Source organism: Rutidosis leptorrhynchoides, chromosome 3 (assembly GCF_046630445.1).
Source record: "Rutidosis leptorrhynchoides isolate AG116_Rl617_1_P2 chromosome 3, CSIRO_AGI_Rlap_v1, whole genome shotgun sequence".
In the NCBI taxonomy this organism is placed as follows: domain Eukaryota; kingdom Viridiplantae; phylum Streptophyta; class Magnoliopsida; order Asterales; family Asteraceae; genus Rutidosis; species Rutidosis leptorrhynchoides.
The window spans coordinates 179,197,056-179,219,546 of record NC_092335.1 but is presented as its reverse complement, the minus strand read 5'-3'; the positions used below and the strand labels follow the sequence as shown (position 1 = coordinate 179,219,546).

Genomic DNA, 22,491 nt, shown 5'->3' with positions numbered 1-22,491 from the left:
TGACCGGTCCAAGTTTCCACCACTTATAAATCCATTCCCACACATGCATGACGAACGACAAAAAATCATTGAGTGATAAACCGATTCGATATAATCTTCACATAAAGGGCACCTAATGGAGTCAAGGTCAATACCTCTCTGATCGAGTTCGGTACGTAACGGGATCCGTTTATTTAAGACCCTCCATATGAAGATTTCAACCTTTAAGGGAACAAGGTAACTTTTGATTGTCACCTCCCTTACCCTATTATCCATTATCGTATGATCATCAATGAGCTTTGAAAGTTTCTTGGTTGTGAATAATCCATTGGAAGATAACACCCATTGCCACGAATCCTTCTACATGGGCACGTTTGTTGTTTATGATTTATTTGCTTGTGTGGAATATATGTATATGTATATGTATAATTTATTTTCTTGTGTGTGGGGTGATTAGTGTATCAGTGTGTGAGGTTACACTATAGTTTTATCCGTGCGTGAGGATTTTACTACCCTTTGTACGATGGGGGCCACATTTGTGTCATGGTGTTGGTAGTTTTACTACTTCGTCGACAACATCATGACATGTGCGACGGGTGGGTTGTGGTTGTTGAATCGGTCCACTAACTTCACCTTGAGAGTAGCATTATATTTGCGCGGTATAACATTATCGGGAAATGCGGAGTACCGGTGGAAAATGCGAGTGCCATTCCCGTGTTGTGCGAATATGGATCCATATTGCTATGTGTTGTTTTGCGTAGCATATTATTATGTTAGTAATTATATGCTAACGTGAAGTTGTATTCTTGGTATGCGAATTGTGATGTGGTGCAAGTAGGTAAGTTGTATGCATATATGTATGATTAATGCATTTGCTAAGTTTTGCATACCCTCTTATTGTTTATCATTTTATAGATTTGAGCGCAATTAAGGATAAGGGTAAGAGAGTGTGTAGTTTGCTTACTTGCGGGTGGATATGCTTTGAACGTTATCTTTTCTTAGATTCTTGGGTGGTGTAAATCTAAGATCCATGCTCGGGTCCATCTTTTGTTTTAAATGTAAATGAGTCAAAATGGTCATTATGTTTTTAACGGGTCGTTGAACCCACTTTATGAATTACTATGTTTGAATTTCAAATTTGAACCCGTTTTGAAGTGTTAGTGTTTAAACAGGTTGGGTCCACATTGACACGTAATGGGTCATTTCAACACTTAGAAAATTTTGGATTTGATTTAGTGGCCTTATGGTGACTGACTTCAGAAACAGGTATAAAGCGCGACACGCAACAAGAATGCGCGACGCGCGGATGGCCAAGATTCAGTCATCAGGTCTAGTGTAACTACTGTTTTGAAAACATGCAATAAATCGCGACGCGTAAAACAATGTGCGGCACGCAACTTTCTGTAGAAAAAGGGTCAAATTTTCGGAAATGGTTTCGAGTCGTTTCATTTGACATGCTACAACTTTTTCATACTTAGAAAAAACAATATCTTCTTTAAGAAGATGTTTGATTATATTGTTTAGAGCAAGGTTTTCATGTTTAAAATCATCAAAAGTTAAAGATTCTTGTGGTTTTGATAGTTTTCTTCTTAGATTATCAATTTCTACCTTGAGCAACTCACTCCCTTTTTAGGCTTGTGTTGCTTTCACCCACTTTAGAGCTTAAGTCACAAAGTCTAATAAAAATTTTAAGGTTAAAAATAGATGATTTTAAGAGTACTTCGTTCTCGGTTTGATCAACCAAGCATGTTCCATCACCCGTTTCTTGTTCATCGTCACTTGGATCATTCGATTTTGAAATTTCTTCGATTGCCATTAGATACGCTTCTTTGCCTTCTTCTTGCGTGTTATTTTATTAATCATCCCAAGCTCCTCCAAGAAATGTCTTTTCATTCTTTCTTTTTGGACATTCGATTATCAGATAATTTGCATCCCCACATGCAAAACATCTTCTTACAAACTTCTTTTTGGACTCAAAGGACGTTTTCCTTGAGTCTTGAGGTTGTCAAACAAAGTTTTCGGATATTCTATAGAATTTCTCAAATGAGCGAACAATGAATGCAAGTTGTTCATCATTATTTAAGAGAATCTTCTTCCTCCTCATGATTTTCTTCATTGTTTCCCTTTACTTTCAAGGCGATGGATTTTATGTATTCTTGTTTTACTTTAGCATCTTCTATAACAACCCTCATTTTTCCACTCTGTAATGACTATAATGCCCCTAGGGTTTCATTGTTGATTCGTACATTATATTAGGGTTGTTATCCGTACATAATAAATGAAGTATTTAATATTCCTAAACCAAACCCTAACCCTAATACTCGTATTAAATGAACTATAATTAATTAAATGATTGTATTTTTTTATTACTCTAACCCTAACCCTAATATTATTATTATTATTATTATTATTATTATTATTATTATTATTATTATTATTATTATTATTATTATTATTATTATTATTATTATTATTACTACTACTACTACTACTACTACTACTACTACTACTATTATTATTATTATTAAACGTATATATTGTGTATTAATTTGTACGTGATACATATAAAATGTAAATGAATATATAATTATGTGTAAACTAATTAGGTTATGGGTAATAACTATAAAATTTGTAAAATAAATATTTATGTGTATATATATGCCGAAATATATATATATATATATATATATATATATATATACATATATATATATATATATATATATATATATATATGAATCGGTTAAATAAAATAAATAAAAGATAATGCAAAACAATTCTAGAATGTTCTAAACTGGTTTTTAAAAAAAAAAAAAAATGAAAATATATGCCTAAAAGGCTTCGGCCGAAATTTAAAAAAAAAATCAATTTTTATAAAACAAAATTATAATGCTTGGTCACAAAGTTTTCTCATCTATAAAAGAGGCTCATCCCTCATAATTTTTTTCATTCAAGTTTTTGGAGCTCTCCTTTTTCTCCCAAAAATCTTTGTGAGTTTTTCTTTCTTTTTTTTTTCTTTTTCGATTTCTTTCTTTCTTTTTTTTTCCGGTCGAAACCAAATAACAACAGCAATAATTGTTTTTAATTGTTACAAGCTTAATTAATCCAAATTTTTACATGATAATTATTAACATGATGAATGGGTTTTATAAAAATTGAATTTTCAGAAAAACTAATTCGTTTTTGTATTTTTAAAAATTTTTTTGTATTTTTCGGTCGAACCATAAATAAATATATAATAATTAGGTATTAAGTTTATTAAATTATATATTATACATGTTAATTATTAATAAGTAATATGAGATCTAAGAAAAATAATTTTTCTAATTTTTAATACATTTTTATATTTTTAAATAATTAAAATAATTTATTTAATATATATATATATATATATATATATATATACGGCATATGTATTTATTTATAAATAATATGAAAAAGGCTATTTAAGCTATACAAATATTTTTCCAGTAAAGTGCGATATTTAACTTAATTAATTAGGTCAGTGGATATTTTATAAAAATTAAATTCGGATTATGTATTATATAATGATAAAAACAAGGTGAAATTCGTAATAAAAATATATACATTAAATAAAAATAAATAAAAAAATTTTCTAGGTTCATAAACTTTTTCTAGATCTGAGAAAATTATAAAAATTAATTTATAGGTTGAATTAATAATTATTATATAATTAAACACTATTATTATGTAAATAGAAGGTAAATAAGGAAATAAATGTAAAAATAAAGAAATATTTTAATAAATATTTTTCTACAGGTTATTAAACTGTAAGAAACTTATAAAAATTTTAAAAATAATTATTTATGTTTATTTAGTATTTTATGTAGTATTAAACTTCTTTTATGATTAAATTAAGAATAAAAACAAATATAAATACAAAATTGTAATAAAAATACTTTCTTAAACTTTTCTACTGATTTTTATAATTAACTCAGACTATAAAAATTATGTATATGATTCTTAGGTATTTAATTAATTATTTAGGTATTTATGGATTATATTGGGTTAATAAATGCTATAATTACTAACAAGTATCTTGTAAACTAAATAACAAATAATGTAACAAATTATGTTATATATATATATATATATATATATATATATATATATATATATATATATATATATATATATATATATATTTATATATATATATATATATATATATATATATATATATATATATATATATATATATATATATATATATTGTATGAGATAGTGATTAGTATTATAAATATTAATTAATTCATGTCATAAGTTAGTAATTATAGTTTGAATAATAATACATATATCATTATAAAACTATTAATAGTTATATAATACAAATAGTAACTATATATATAATTAACTTAGCATTATAATAAAAGTCTATACACCTATAATATGTGAAGGTTATAATCAAGATAACGGGAACTATATACGAACCTCATCGCTACATATGGCCTAGGGTGGTCCTTGTTGCCTTATGGGAACCGCTTGTGGATTTTGAATGCCAAGACATAGATTCTGGTCAAGAATCCTGGGAGCCCGGTAACAACTGACCATCAGAGTGACTTGTATGATAGCAACGAGATTTGGGTAAAGGTGTACAACATCTTGTTATAGATTATAACCCGAACTTTCTATAATTAAAAAGTTACTATAAGTGGAAACTTTCCATAAATAGTAACTTTCCGAAAATGGAAATTATTTTAGAAAAACCATCATCATTAGTATAGTTATTATACTTATGTCTTTTAGCCAATATTTGATCATACATTCTATCTCTAGATTGAGATCTCGATCACGTTCTTCCGTTCAATTCTTTTCTCTTGTGGAATAAATCTTCTGTGCTACTAAGATGAACTCATAGCCCCGCTTTTTACACATTTTATTGTATTTTATAAACCTTGGGGTGAGACACGTGCTTACTTTTAAATGATTTACAATTTAGACACAAGTGCCTAAACTTTTTGATATGCAACTTCATGAGACTTTTGTTAACTTGTATTCTTACATGCAAATCCCCGCCATAATATCGTTAATTGCTGGAATTAAAATGTTGCAAACTTAATTATTGTGAGTAGACCTATTGAGAGCGACGTCTCTACCCATTGACCGATCGTCAAGGGGGTACATAATAATGATTACTGACACCCGTACAGTGTTAATGTTTAGCTCGATATTATAACTCATTGCATATTGTAACATCCCGCATTTTTCCGTTAAATTATTTTAACGCTCGTCTTTTTATTTTAATAATATCCTTCGTATCTAGTTCGTATCCTCCATTAGTTGACATTCTTAACATTCCTGTTATTGGATTATAACATCTTCCATTTACTCTCGTGTATTTTAAAATATTCGTTCGGTTAATTCACGCACCCGCTTTTAAACTCGAGGGATTAATGTTGTCAAGTGGGCAAAGTGGTGACTAGTGAACTAGTCAAACCCACGTCCCACCATTCATTCACCACCCACCTTCATTTTCATACTTCCACTTTTTCTCTCAAACCCCAACTACAAAGATTCATCATCCAAATTCGATCTAAGAAGCTCACAACAAATCCGATTGTACTTTTGGAATCCTCTCTTCATCCTCTACGTTTTGATACTAACTTCATCTTGTTTGGGTAACTTTCTAAAAACTCTAGATTTCTCAAATCTATTTTATACACTTGAAATGGCGTTAGTTAGTGTCTATAGCTCATTTTGATGTCGTGTATGTGATTTGTTTTGCTCGATTTGTTGTTATGAGTAAATAGCATGAACACTTAAAATGGGTTAGCTTAATCCTTGATTTTAGTTGATTAAATGTTGTGTAAATGTTAAAGTTCATGTATTAATTGTGTTACTAGCTTCATATGCTTCGTTTTGGTATGTTGGATGACATGAAAACCTTGCATTAACATGATTGTTAAATTCTTGATTCTTGGTTAGGGTTTGGTATCACTTAAAATGAACTTTTGATGCTTGAATGATATGAGATATTGTTAGTAAGTGTTTAATTGCAATGTATGTTTAATTACCTTCGAAACGGCATATCGTATGTGTAAATTGGATTCCCGAATCATGAAATGCGTTTTACGAACTTGAAACTTTGATAATGAACTTTTAATAATCATTCGACAGGATTCGGTTATTGTAAATGATGTTTTTGTTTGATGAAATGTGTTTAGTTGTGTTCCTCATCAAAATACCTTTCCAACGGTGTAAGATACATGTTCTAGGTATTTTCGGTTCACGAATTGTGTTTGTTTGAGTTTTGGTTCGAGACTTGTGAAATTTCAGCTTCAGCAACCTGTAGTTCATTGGGATGCTGTCCCATATCTTGGACACCATCCAGTCCTTCACTACTGGATGCCGTCCAGCCCTTTTGGACACCGTCCAGATAAACTACAGAATTCTGTTTCGTTTGGTCGTTTACCATTTAATTCTAACTATGCTACGCAACTCCGATTAACATGAAACTTGGCCAACGTGCTCATATATGATTATGTAACTTAGAAAAATTGTCGGATACCCGACCCGACCCCGTTGACTTTGACTTTGACCAAGTTCGACTTTTAGTCAAACTTAACCAAATATTTGTGCAATCGTTCTCACATGCTTTCACACTTGTATCTCGCATGAAACTTGACAACGTGATTCACATGCTATATTAATCGAGTCGTAATGAGCCATAGGACTAATTGAACACATTTAGCCCAACCTTGTGTCGTAACCGTTAATTGATACAACTTATTTGTTTAGGTCAAGAATAAACAACTTTCATTTACACAACGTTAATTTCAAATACTTTGGCGTGCTACTACGGTGAGATCATAGTCCCATTTTTACTCTTTTAAACTTACATTTGGAATGAAAAAAACATAAACGTTTCGATTAACAAAGTGAACACAAGTACGAAAACAAACATTCTACGTACGAGTTAGAACAAAAATGCCTCAATTCGATTATCATTAGTTACACTTGCCGGGTGTAAGCAAGAACTTATGTTGTATGGCCATATGGTTTTGACAAACCCTCATTTGGACGGTTCACTACCATTATGTGGATGAAATATATTTTCGAGGAACAGTGTAGGTTCTAACACTATTTGTGATGGGGTAACGTTAGTTAAGCCTTGATAATTGGGTGCTCGTGATATCAATTTTATAATGGTTTACTATTATCATTTCAATGCTATAAATCTTGTGGTTCAACTTACTTACTTACGTACTCACTTACTAAACCTATGATTTCACCAACGTTTTCGTTGACATATTTTCTATGTTTTTCTCAGGTCCTTGAACGATATGTGTTACATGCTTCCGCTCACTATTTTGATACTTGCTTGGATGTCGAGTATATATGCATACATGGAGCGTCTTTTGAATTATTTTAAATTGTGTCGCATGGGTTTCAATTGTACTTAAAATGTTGTAACATGTTTAACCATTTAACTACTTTGTAATCTTTGGAACATCTTTATAATTGAAATGAATGCGACATATTTTCGTCAAACGTCGTTTTAAAGACTTATGACCACGTGATGGGACCTAAGTAGACGGCGCCGTCAATGATGATTTTGTCGGGTTGCTACACATATTGAATATTTTGATGTTTTGAAATAAATCTTGTTGTCTAAACTTATTAATTATTAAACCCATGATGTTCACTCAACCATTGTGTTGACATTTTAAGCATGTTTATTTCAGGTGAAGAATAGCTTATGTGATTCCCAATGTTGCTTGCTTGCTATTGCATTGGAGTCCACATTATCTATATTTTAACATTTGTTAAACATTTATTATATTTGGGTTTACCATGTAAAACAATTCGTTTTCCGCTGCAATTGAATTACTGATTTTATTAAACGTCTCATTTAGAGTCCTTCTCGTTTATATAACTGTGTGATGATATTGGAAAAGTCATATTTACCCCTGGCCCTATTTGGGGATGATGATTACTGTGAGACAAACGTTCTATTTGTCAAGAAGAAAGATGGTACGTTGGGGATGTGTATTGATTACAGTGAACTTAACAAGCTAACCATCAAGAATCGTTACCCACTCCCGCGTATTGATGACCTGTTTGACCAATTGCAAGGTCTAGCGTCTATTCGAAGATTGATCTTAGGTCCGGTTACCATCAGCTGAGAGTCAAGGAAACCGATGTTTCTAAGATTGCTTTCCGAACTCGATACGGACATTATGAGTTTCTTGTCATGCCTTTTGGATTAACCAATGCTCCTGCCGTATTCATGGACCTTATGAACCGTGTATGCAAGCCTTATCTTGAGAAGTTCGTCATCGTCTTTATCGATGACATTCTAATCTACTCTAAGAGCGAGAAAGAGCATGAGCAACATTTGCGATTGATTCTAGAGCTCTTAAAGAAGGAACAACTCTATGCTAAGATCTCCAAGTGTGAATTTTGGCTGCGAACAGTATAATTCCTCGAACATGTAGTTGACTGTGAAGGAATACATGTCGATCCGGCAAAGATCACCGCTATTCCAAACTGGGAAGTGCCTAAGAGTGGGAAGCATATTCGCCAATTTTTGGAACTTGCTGGTTATTACCGAAGGTTCGTCAAGGATTTTTATATTCTAGCCAAACCTTTTACCAAGCTAACTCATAAGGGGAAGAAGTTTGAGTGGTCCGAAGAACAGGAATCTGCTTTTAAGATTCTGAAGGATAAATTGACCACAGCCCCAATTCTGTCATTACCTGAAGGTACCGACAATTTTGTAGTCTATTGTGATGCCTTGAATCAAGGTTTCGGATGTGTTTTGATGCAACCTGAAAAGGTTATTGCCTATGCATCTAGACAGTTGAAGAAACATGAGAAGAACTATACCACACATGACCTGGAATTAGGAGCTGTGGTATTTGCACTAAAGATGTGGAGACATTACCTCTATGGGGTTAGAATCACGGTGTATACCGATCATAAAAGTCTTTAACATATCTTTGACCAGAAGCAATTAATCATGAGGCAAAGGTGTTGGATTGAGTTATTAAATGATTACGATTGTGAACTTCGATATCATCCTGGCAAGGCGAATGTAGTAGCCGATGCCCTTAGTAGAAAGGATCGTGTCAAACCGATTCGAGTTCGAGCTTTAAATATACGTATTCGTACGAATCTTACATCTCAAATTCGTGAAGCACAACTTGAGGCATTGAAGGAAGAGAATATCCAACTTGAGGGACTGAAAGGTCTCGAAAAGAAACTTGAACTCAAGGGAAATAGAACAAGGTGTTTTAATAACCAAATCTGGGTCCCAATTTTCGGAAATCTGCGAGAACTAGTATTGGATGAAGCGCATAAGACTAGATATTCTATTCACCCAGGCTGCAGTAAAATGTATCACGATGTGAAAGAATTCTATTGGTGGCCTAATCTAAAGTCTGAAATTGCTGATTATGTGAGCAAGTGCCTTACTTGTCTGAAGGTTAAGGCCGAGCATCGAAAGCCATCTAGTTTACTTTAACAGCCGGATATTCCGCAGTGGAAGTGGGAATGTATCACTATGGATATCGTCACTAAGTTGCCCAAGATTTCAAACGGCGACGATACTATTTGGGTCATAGTTGATCGTCTTACTAAATCTGCACATTTCTTACCAATCAAGGAAACTGACAAGAAAGAGAAATTATCACAACTCTATATCAAAGATATTGTCTCACGTCATGGAGTTCCTATCTCAGTCATTTCTGATCGCGACAGTCGATTTGTTTCTAGATTCTGGAAAACTTTACAATATGCTCTTGGAACTCAACTCGACAAGAGTACAGCTTATCATCCAAAAACTGATGGTCAAAGTGAGCGAACTATTCAAACGTTGGAAGATATGCTACGTGCTTGTGCTATCGATTTTGGCAAAGGTTGGGATAGACACTTGCCTTTAGCTGAATTTTCATATAACAACAGCTATCACTCAAGTATTAAGGCTGCACCTTTTGAAGCCTTATATGGACGAAAAGATCCCCATTGTGTTGGGATGATTTAGAGGACAGACAGTTAACTGGTCTTGAAATCATTCATGAAACTACCGAAAAGATCGTTCAGATTAAGAAACGATTAGAGACTGCCCGTAGCCGACAAAAGAGCTATGCTGATAAACGTCGGAAAGATTTAGAATTCCAAGTGGGTGATAAAGTCATGTTGAAAGTATCCCCTTGGAATGGCGTCGTTCGTTTTGGAAAGAGAAGCAAATTAAGTCCACGTTATGTTGGACCTTTCAAGATTATGGAAAGAGTTGGTCCTGTGGCATATCGATTAGAATTCCCACTGAGCTTAGTAATGTGCATGATGTATTTCATGTCTCGAATCTTAAAAAGTGTCTTGCTGATGACAAACTCATTATTCAATTGGATGATATCCGTATTGATGATAGAAATGCATTTTGTTGAAGAACCGATAGAGGTTATGGATCGTGAGGTTAAAGGCTTGAAACAAAGCTCTATTCCTACTGTTAAGATCCATTGAAATTCATGAAGACGCCCCTAGTATACCTGGGAACGTGAAGACCAGATGAAGCGAAAATATCCTCATCTTTTTCCAATTGCTGATACATCAGAGAAGTCTTCCTGAAACTTCGGGACGGAGTTTAAATTAACGGAGAGGTACTATAACGACCCACATTTTCCCACTTTGTAATGACTATAATGCCCCTAGGGTTTCATTGTTGATTCGTACATTATATTAGGGTTGTTATCCTGACATAATAAATGAAGTATTTAATATTCGTAAACCAAACCCTAACCCTGATACTCGTATTAAATGAACTATAATTAATTAAATGATTGTAATTATTACTCTAACCCTAACCCTAATATTATTATTATTATTATTACTATTATAATTACTATTATAATTATTATTATTATTATTATTATTATTATTATTATTATTATTATTATTATTATTATTATTATTATTATTATTATTATTATTATTATTAAACGTATATATTATGTATTAATTTGTACGTGATACATATAAAATGTTATTGAATATATAATTATGTGTAAACTAATTAGGTTATGGGTAATAACTATAAAATTTGTAAAATAAATATTAAGGTGTATATATATGCCGAAATATATAAATATATATATATATATATGAATCGGTTAAATAAAATAAAAATAAATAAATAAAAGATAATGCAAAACAATTCTAGAATGTTCTAAATTGGTTTTTAAAAATAAAAAAGTGAAAATATATGCCTTTTGCCTAAAAGGCTTCGGCTGAAATTTCAAAAAAAAAAATCAATTTTTATAAAAGGAAATTATAATGCTTGGTCACCAAGTTTTCTCATCTATAAAAAGAGGCTTAACCCTCATAATTTTTTCATTCAAGTTTTTGGAGCTCTCCTTTTTCTCCCAAAAATCTTTGTGAATTTTTCTTTCTTTTTTTTTCTTTTTCGATTTCTTTCTTTCTTTTTTTCGACCGAAACCAAACAACAACAACAATAATTTTTTTTAATTGTTACAAGCATAATTAAATCCAACTTTTTACATGATAATTATTAACATGATGAATGAGTTTTATAAAAATTGAATTTTCAGAAAAAATAATTCATTTTTGTATTTTTAAAATTTTGTTTGTATTTTTTCGGTTAACCATAAATAAATATATAATAATTAGGAATTGAGTTTATTAAATTATATATTATACATTTTAATTATTAATAAGTAATATGATATCTAGGAAAAATAATTTTTCTAATTTTTAATACGTTTTTATATTTTAAATAATTAAAATAGTTTATTTAATATATATATATATATATATATATATATATATATATATATATATATATATATATATATGGCATATGTATTTATTTATAAATAATAGGAAAAGGCTATTTAAGCTATATAAATATTTTTACAGTAAAGTGTGATATTTAAATTAATTAATTAGGTCAGTGGATATTTTATAAAAATTAAATTCAAGTTATATGTTATTTAATGATAAAAAAGGTAAAATTCATAATAAAAATATATACAGTGAATAAAAATAAATAAATAATTTTTATGGGTTCATAAACTTTGTGTAGATCTTAGAAAATTATAAAAATTAATTTATGGGTCGAATTAGTAATTATTATATAATTAAACACTATTATTATGTAAATAGAAGGTAAATAAGGAAATAAATGTAAAAATAAAGAAACCTTTTTATAAATATTTTTATAAAGGTTATTAAATTGTAAAAAACTTATAAAAATTTTAAAAATAATTATTTATGTTTATTTAGTATTTTATGTATAATTAAACTTGTTTTGTGATTAAATTAAGAATAAAAATAAAAATAAATACAAAATTGTGATAAAAAATACTTTCTTAAATTTTTCTACTGATTTTTATAATTAACTAAGACTATAAAAATTATGAATATGATTCTTAGGTATTTAAACAATTATTTAGGTATTTATGGATTATATTGGGTTAATAAATGCTATAATTATTAACAAGTATCTTGTAAACTAAATAACAAATAATGTAACAAATAATGTTATATATATTGTATGAGATAGTGATTAGTATTATAAATATTAATTAATTCATGTCATAAGTTAGTAATTATAGTCTGAATAATAATACATATTTAATTATAAAACTATTAATAGTTATATAATACAAATAGTAACTATATATATAATTAACTTACTTATATAATAAAAGTCTATACACCTATAATATGTGAAGATTATAATCAAGATAACGTGCACTATATACGAACCTCACCGCTACATATGGCCTAGGGTGGTTCTTGTTGCCTTATGGGAACCGCTTGTGGATTTTGAATGTTAAGACATAGATTCTGGTCAAGAATCCTGAGCGCCCGGTAACAACTGACCATCAGAGTGACTTGTATGATAGCAACGAGATTTGGGTAAATGTGTACAATGTCTTGTTATAGATTATAACCCGAACTTTCTATAATTAGAAAATTACTATAAGTGGAAACTTTCCATAAATAGTAAATTTCCGAAAATTGAAATTATTTTAGAAAAACCATCATCATTAGTATAGTTATTATACTTATGTCTTTTAGGCAATATTTGATCATACATTCTATCTCTAGGTTGAGATCTCGATCACGTTCTTCCGTTCAATTCTTTTCTCTTGTGGAATAACTCTTCTGTGCTACTAAGGTGAACTCATAGCCCCGCTTTTTACACATTTTATCGTATTTTATAAACCTTGGGGTGAGACACATGCTTACTTTTAAATGATTTACAATTTAGACACAAGTGCCTAAACTTTTTGATATGCAACTTCATGAGACTTTTGTTAACTTGTATTCTTACATGCAAATCCCCGCCATAATATCGTTAATTGTTGGAATTAAAATGTTGCAAGCTTAATTATTGTGAGTAGGCCTGTTGAGAGCGACGTCTCTACCCATTGACCGATCGTCAAGGGGGTACATAATAATGATTACCGACACCCGTACAGTGTCAGGGGTTAATGTTTAGCTCGATATTATAACTCATGGCATATTGAATATTTTGATGTTTTGAAATAAATCTTGTCGTCTAAACTTATTAATTATTAAACCTATGATGTTCACTCAACCATTGTGTTGACATTTTAAGCATGTTTGTCTCAGGTGAAGAATAGCTTATGTGCTGCCCTATGTTGCTTGCTTGCTGTTGCATTGGAGTCCACATTATCTATATTTTAACATTTGTTAAACATTTATTATATTTGGGTTTACCATGTAAAACAATTCGTTTTCCACTGCAATTGAATTACTGATTTTATTAAACGTCTCATTTAGAGTCGTTCTCGTTTATATAACTGTGTGATGATATTGGAGAAGTCATATTTACCCCCGGACCTATTTGGGGGTATGACATCTTCATAATCTTTGTCCAAGATGACTTCATGAACTTTTAGATTTCCAATGAGCTCATCCAAAGACACTTTGTCTAAGTCCTTTGATTCGTCAATAGCGGTTACCTTTGGTCTCCATCTCGATGGTAATTGCTCGTAAGAACTTCCGAACATATTGCTTGTCTGTATAAGTTATACCTAAAGCTTTTAAACTCGAACAAATATTGTTAAATCTAGAATATGCTAAGTCAGTCTTTCATCATCTAAAATAACATATTGTTCATATTGTTCAACAAGGAGTTCGATCTACTTTGTTTTCAAGAACTTGTGTATTTCCTTGATGAGTTATAATCAAACTATCCCAAATTTCTTTAGCACTTTTAAACATAAAGAGTCTTCAATGTTTTCTATGTAACGCATTATAAAAACACGTTTAGGATGATAGTTTTTTGCAACATCGGCTTTATGTTTCTTAGTCCAAATTTCTCGTGGGTTGACTATTTTGGTCTTTCTTTCGTCTCCTAACTCGGTAGGAATATGATCATTATTTTCAATGATGTTCCATATATCAATATCCTTAGCTCGTACATATGTCTCAAAGTTTTGCTTCCAGTAGAAAAATTCTTCACTTTCAAGAAGTGGAGGTCTTTGCATGGAACAAACTTCACTATAGTTCAAGTTTTCAAATTTTTGTTCCATGATCGCTAACTCAATTTATTACAAAGTGTTAGATTTACTTACAAAAACAGCAAAGCTTAGAGCAACCGCTCTGATACCAATTGTAAGTAACTATATGGAGGTGAATAGTTACTTGCTTGATTATTCAAAAAAACATTCGATTTGTTTTTGAAAGACTTGAACTTGATATAGTGAGATTTAATGAGTTTATTCACTAGTTATACTAATACAAGCAATTAAAGCAAAGTGTAGAGTAAAGAGAACAAACACATGGATTTATAGTGGTTGAGGAGGATTTTAAGTAATCATCCCTGATCCACTACTCAATTTCACTAATTTTAGAGTTAGTTCTACTATGATTCCCAAACCAGGTGGATAGCCGATAACAATACAAGTTCCTCAATAAGCCGCACTTCAAGAATCTCTTCGTCCCATTGAGAGATTTACAACCACCACGATCACAATGTACTCTTATCACAAGAACTTAATGTTCACAATAGTGGAACCTTTATACTTCTTAAGTCGCTTCTAGGACGTATCTAACACGTAAACTGACAAAGAATATGCTTTTATAAGTTTACAATTTAATCCTACTGTGTAGAATCTTATTTGCTAAATTCGCTCAAAATGATCTTTAATTTTGAAGCGTGAATGACATCAGTAGATATATGAAAGTTAGAGTGCAAGAGGTGAGTCTTCAATGTCTTAAAAAATTTGTACTTATAGGTAAGAGAAACAAGAGACAGACGAAACAATGGTCATTCATACCGCAAGTATGTTGTTACTAATTTTCTATCCGTTGATAACTATTAAGACCTGCTTATCTTCCTTGACCTTTTCCCTTTATTAGATAACTGCAAAAAGATGTCATGTTGCTAGAAAGCCGTTGGCCATCATCTTTTACCTTTTTGTCATTCATTCCATAAGGGTAATCTCAGTTTTTTTTACCTAGACAAATAGCAACCTTCCAAAGTCATTATTAAAAGTAACTATGCATAAGTCGCTATTAGAGATGAAAGACTTTCACTTATTGGTCCACCATAAACATCCAAGATATCACATTTGAATGTTTGTGCAGATTTTTCAAATTTACAAGATTTATCAACCATAAACATCCAAGCTACTTTAGTTTAAATGTTTTCTTTCGATTTCTTAACGGCATCAAGATTAGTCACAAGATACACTAGATACACTAAGTGTAGTGTAAGTGTGAACTTTTCCCACCATATGTATGGTAGGATAGCATCTCTAATTGCGAGACTTAATTCGTTCATAAACGTATAAATTTTACAAGTTGAAATCATTAAGTTTTATATGTGCCGGTTTCAATCAGATGGTAATAATTAAGTTCAAATTTGTTAATTATTGAACCTTGTTAATTATTATTTAGAAACTCATATAATACATATTAGATGAAGTTTTAACCATTAATAGGTGATTATTAAATTTTAAAAGCGTGTTTTGATCAGGTATCACCACGGTCTATTTGTGGAATAGCCGTGACATTGACCGAGTATGTTTTAGAATTTATTTTGTTTTTAGAAACACATAGACTAAACATGAACGCTCGATTGTACATCCGTGGTTTCAACCGTACGCATGCTTCTTTTATAAAAATGACATTTTAGATTTATACGTTAGATGTTGTAGTCGTCTGCTAGAGAACATATAGATTTATGAACTTGCGATTTTACTTTAACACTCTTGTCAATCACTCAAGGGAATGTCATCATCAAAACATAGATTAACATTCTAATATTAGCATTGATTTACAAACCAACAAAAACAATACCTAGACCAAAATTGAACAACCTAAGGGAAAAAACAACAACACAATAGGACCTCAAATGATACTAAATTTCTCCGCCAACCTGTGACCCCTTATTGCTCGTCGACTTAAGTTTACAAAGTTTACCTTCCACGTGTGCTCAAAACGGATCGATTTGGCTGCTTTATTAGAAAACACATATACATTGTTAGGATCCGAACACAAAGCCTCCTTAGACATCATATCGTTCATCATAGCTGCAATATAGTCATTCTTTCAACCTAAACTATGATCTTTCCCAGTAAACAAGACGGCAACATACTTATTCATTCAGGTTTCTTTATTACAAAAAGTGTATTCACTAATGTTGATGCATATTTGTATGGCCGTCGCTGGGCGAATAACGTTTATTATTACATTGTACACCTAGTTTACGACGCGTGAAACTGATCAGTTACAGGAGCATATGTAACGGTTGGGCCATAAACAGAGAAACATGGGTGGCCAGGGGAGATCGAGCATGATCTCCCCTATGCACTGAACTTTCTGAAATATTAAATTTTTGGCCCCTCAACTTTGAAAAATTTACAAGTTTGGTCCCTTAAGTTTCAAAGTTTCACATCTTTGGTCCTCAACTTTCGTAATTATATTCACCCAAGGTCCTTAACATTTATTATTCATTATTTCCATCCGAAACCTTTCTAGTATTTTATTCACTGAAGTATTGATGTATAAAGTTTAGTGGACAACCTCCTTGTCCGTTAGACTTAATTAGTAAGTGGATACGGAAACACTTGTTTTGAGATGCTATTGTGGGGTAGTCGGGAGCATACGACTATTTATGGGTCAGTGACGTTATATTTTATCTTCCGCATTTTGTTGATTCCGCTTTACAAAGGGAATTTGTTTTGGGTTATTGTTACGCAATCACAGGATCATACATTTGTCATTCTTTTGACTAATTGGAGTACTTATTGATATGTTTGGAATCGTTACTTGTGGGATGGAAGCCTTTATTATATGCCTATAATGTTTGAGTCATCAAGACGATATGCGCTTTATAAAGCTTATTAGGATGCAGCTATTAGAGAGGGGGAAGTTCTACAGTTGACGATATTAAGCTTATTGGTTTGTATGAAGACTAGAACATCAAGAATTTGATCGAGTTCAGTCATAGGGGGAATCATGTTGTATTAGTACTATGGTTGACACGTACGAGTAAAGTTTGAAGAAACTACATGATAACTATTAGCATTTCGACTTCAATGAGCGGAAACATTGATGTTCGAAGTTTGGGTTTTCATGTATTCTGGATGACTTTTGATTGACTGAAGAGTGCAAGAGGTGTTTACAATAATTCGCCAGCAACGTCCAAGGGGGAATTTGTTGATGCATATTTGTATGGCCTTCGCTGGGCGAATAACGTTTATTATTACATTGTACACCTAGTTTACGACGCGTGAAACTGATCAGTTACAGGAGCATATGTAACGGTTGGGCCATAATGTCTAGCGGCCCATTCGTGTGAATGAGGCCCATTAGGGTTAATGCTAGTTTGCCTATTAATACCAGTTCATGTGTTCACTAGGGTTAAGAGAGAAGAGAGTAACCCTAATTGGGAGAGCCGTTTTGGCGATCCAGTGCATAGGGGAGATCATGCTCGATCTCCCCTGGCCACCCATGTTTCTCTGTTTAAATCAATATTGTAATCTCGACATTTATCTATTATATTGATTTTATCTCTTGATGTTCATAATGTTCATCTTTTATCTTGTTCTTAAACGTTAATCGATGCTTGTATATGATCAAAAGATCCGTATTGGTGAACAAGGGACCAACAACTAATGATGAATAGATAAAAGAAGGCTATTTGCTAGATCATCTTTCTCATCCCAATTTCTGTTAAAGGAAGAGCCATCAAACATTAAGCATTTCATTTTTTTTTTTTACAAAAAAATGTAATAACATTAACCGATCAACATCAAACAAGTACAATTGATACATTAAGCAATCCAACCTAGCCGTAACTTAACAAACGGTCCCATCAAAAAGGGAAAATTCATTAACTAAGAAACAAACTAGAACTAACATAAACATAAGAATAATAAACAATCAACATCACTAAGCAAGATAAAATGAACTAAATGGTGGTGACGGATAGGAGAACGCCACCTGCTAGCCTAACAAACTAAACTAAAGCTAAACCATTTCAGGCTAAGCTCCGAGCCTCGGTAGAACACCTAAAGTAGTCGTACCGTTGTCAATCAAGAACAAAGACCACTCTATCGTCGCAAGCCACAACAAGCCGACTAAATAGTAATGGATCATGGCAATACATGAGCACATATGGTTCAAAAATAATAATATTAATCATATCCCCATTTTTTTTGGAACGACATGTTCCGAGTCACTTACAGGGCCAGAAGTCACCCACTTAATTATACCCGGACCACGTGTCAGGAAGAAACCCAAATAACTGCCAGAAGGCATAATTTAGAGAAAATTCCTAGGAGAAACTATAAATTAACTGCTCATAAAGCACAATTTGAAATTGACTCCTGAATTCAAACCCACGATGTTCTCTTCCCATGAACCCAAATACCCCGATGTACCACCGCTCTTCTGTAAACGCAAGTGATTCCCTTAAAATGTTTTATAAGGTTAACCTAGTTATTAAGGGGAAGAAATTAACATACATTCATTTATTGTTCTACGGTTAGTGCATATGAATTGCAATTCTTGAGATTTAAATGTGACTCCATGTTACAACTAAAGTGAGCAATGAATATTTGATCGATGCTTTTGAAATTTAATAAGTTATTCATTAACTTTTTATTATATAAAGTAGTAATGTTGATTTTTGATTGTATAAACTTATTAAAAATTATTACTTTAAGTAATATGTCATTTATTGATTGTACAAATTAGCATAAACTGACATATAAATATCAAACCTACATATGGGTATAAATGGATAAACTAAATTAATTGAATCCAAAAATAAATATAAAAAATTAAATGGATATAAATGACATTGCCCGTTGTCTTTTTAAACTTTTGGGAGGCAAAGATTAATAACTATGAGTATCTATCTATATTATATTCAACATAGACATCAGATAGATTTTGTTAAGATACTCTAAAGATTTGTTGTGGGTCCGTCGTCCAATTGACCCATTTAGATCTTTGAGATGTTGAGAAATAGTGGCCCACAATATATATAGAAATAGTGGCCCACAATGTATTGAGAAATAGTGGCCCACAATAATTTTAATACACTCACAATTATGGAAGGCGCGCAATGGATGTGATCCACCATATATCCATCTGATCGATCCATTTATATGGATATGTATGATCTAAACGGATGATAAATGAATATGATTATGGATATAGATGATGTGAAAAATTAGTGGATCGGGTATGGATGACAATTTATCATCTATAGATATATCCACTAACTATAAATTATTAAAATATTATCAAAGATATAGGTTGTTAAAATATAACAATGTGAATAGCATTAAATTCATATATCCTACATCTTTGTTATAAACGCCTTGATGATTTTATTTCATTAAAGGAATATTTTTAGAAAACTTAACATCCGTTCCCGATAACCCGATTAATCCAACGGATATGGATATGGATATGGATATGGATGGATGGATTATATTTAAATGGATATGGATATGGATATGAATTTTAAAAATTAAATAGATATGGATATGGATATAGGCGCACCCGATCCATATCTGATCCACTGTCATCCATACTTAGAATGATATCCCACTTAATCAGTAGTAGGAGGCAAAGATGTACTTTGTAGTCGATGAGCCAAGGAACTTACACCGAAGAGTCGTGATAAATGATGATTGAACGGGATAATCGCCTCTTGTCTCTTTCCTACCTACTCAATATATATTTACACTTCTTGTAAAAATTGATTCTAATCTAAAATATAACAAACAAAATTGCAAGAACTGCATCAATATTCGAATGTGAGCACTTTTGAAAACCACCGTATGCATTTAAAAAAAAAAAAAAAGCTAAATCATTTTACAAAAAGTGTAAGAAACATGTTTGGCATTAATTTGGAAAAGTTAATGGATAAGTTCAACTTTAAGTATTATACACACACAAAGTTGTCCTCAAGTTGAACGTGTCGTTCTCACCTTTTTTCTGATTTCAATTTGAGGGTCAACATCTGTTAATTTATCCAATTTTTTTTTTTTGGAACGGCAAGATTGCATCAGTTCGGACCGAAGCCTAGTCATCATTTGCACACACACACGTTCGGGCAGGGAACCCGAACCACGATCACAGAGATCCGAACCCTTAAACCATCCCGAGGGGCAGACGGGCCGGACCTTAGTACCGGATCGGGTCGGTAAAACCTTCCCTTTGGGCTGACCTCAATGGAACCTATTTCAGTCCATGTTTAATTTGGTCATTCAGAAGCCAGGTTCGAACCCTGGACCTCTTACCCGGCGAGGGTGTTAAACACCACCGCGATACCACACTCAGGCAAATGCCTCGGTGGTAATTTATCACATTTTAACGCTAGCAGATAAGTAAAGCTTATACACAAGTAATTGAAACGGTCCTTTTTTATTTATTTATTTTATTTCTCACATGTATTACTTTTCTTCCTATATACAGAACAGGTCTTTTAAGGTTAAATCATGCCAAAAATACTATCACTTATACAAATGCCAATGAAAAACGGTGAGATGTCTAAAGACTTACTTCTTTCTCAAGCTCATATATGGAACCACATTTTTAGCTTTATAAACTCGATGTCACTCAAATGTGCCATTGAGCTGCAAATACCTGATGTCATAAATCGTCATGGTTCACCAATGCCGCTCTCTGAGTTAGTCGGAGCCCTCTCTATCAACAAAGAGCGATCACATTTTGTCTATCGACTTATGCGCATCCTAGTTCACTCCGGTTTCTTGGTGGAGGAAGAAGAAGGTTATTTAGTAGCTCATGCTTCTCGCTTACTTCTTAGGGATGAACCACTAAGCATTAGACCTTTGTTGTTGGCCGTGTTGGATCCAATACTAATGGATCCATGGCAACAATTGAGTGAATGGTTCAAAAATGATGATGTCACTCCTTTTGAAACAACTCATGGAAGGACGTTTTGGGATTACGCTAGCCAAGAGCCGAAGCTCAATCATCTCTTCAATGAAGCTATGGCTTGTGATGCAAGGCTTGTTACAAGCATTGTTCTTAAGGAATATGGGCAGGCATTTAAAGGGTTAAGATCAATTGTTGATGTTGGAGGTGGTATTGGGACGGTTGCTAAATCCATAGCCCAAGTGTTTCCAGATCTTAGTTGCTTGTGCTTTGATCTTCCTCATGTTGTTGATGGTTTGGTCGGAAGTAAGAATTTGAGCTATGTTGGTGGAAATATGTTCAAAGTCATTCCCAAAGCGGACGCCATTTTGCTTAAGGTATTCTTTCACTTTTTGCTATCCTATTCTCTATATTATTTAAATTGTATGTCAACACATTTTTGTAAAATTACATTAGAAGTAACAATGAACTATTATGTTGTCCAAATTTGATGGGTTTTTTAGTGGATACTTCATAATTGGAATGATGAAGAATGCATAAAGATACTGAAGCAATGCAAGGAGGCTATTCCGAACAAGGAAAATGGAGGGAAACTAATCATCATAGACATGGTGTTGAAGAACAACAATCGGGATGATGAATCATATAAGACTCAACTCTACTATGATATGCTTATGATGACATTCCTAACAGGAAGGGAGAGGACTGAAAAAGAGTGGGCAAAACTTTTACTTGATGATGCTGGTCTTAGTGACTATAAAGTTACTCCCATTTTAGGAGTTAGGTCTCTCATTGAAGTTTACCACTAGGTACTTAAACCACAAATGTTTCTTCCACTCAAATAAAAGCTGAAGAAGCTACTAAAATTGTAACTTCTTTTTATGTTTTCACTTATAGTTTATTTTTGTCGTTTTTGTTATCTGATTGTCATTCATTGATATATGATTGAGTATTACAATTTGATTATATGCTCTGTTTTGAAGCAACTTTTGTTTTGTTTGTGTTATTGTTTTAAAGGTAAACACACTTGTATCCCGAATATTCATAAATATCTTTAAATAATGCAACGTCAAGGTTGATAGCTTACCTAGATATCTCTAGGCCAATGATTTGATTCTTAATTTTGTTCAT

The 22,491-nt window shown here is 32.1% G+C and overlaps 1 protein-coding gene across 1 annotated transcript; it reads left to right on the top strand.

Annotated features, from left to right (window-relative positions):
- The first annotated feature begins 20,987 nt into the window (after nt 1–20,987).
- Nucleotides 20,988–22,169, top strand: LOC139900662 (trans-resveratrol di-O-methyltransferase-like). Its single transcript, XM_071883424.1, has 2 exons — nt 20,988–21,737; nt 21,864–22,169. Exons 1-2 carry the CDS (start codon nt 20,988–20,990, stop codon nt 22,167–22,169), a joined length of 1,056 nt encoding a protein of 351 aa, XP_071739525.1.
- The last annotated feature ends 322 nt before the right edge of the window (nt 22,170–22,491 follow it).

What these genes read in the sequence shown, in the direction of transcription:
- LOC139900662 (XM_071883424.1), top strand. Translation starts at nt 20,988, where the DNA reads ATGCCAATGAAAAACGGTGAGATGTCTAAAGACTTACTTCTTTCTCAA. An exon ending in CGGACGCCATTTTGCTTAAG is followed by an intron (nt 21,738 to 21,863) that starts GTATTCTTTCAC and finishes TGGGTTTTTTAG; the next exon opens with TGGATACTTCATAATTGGAA.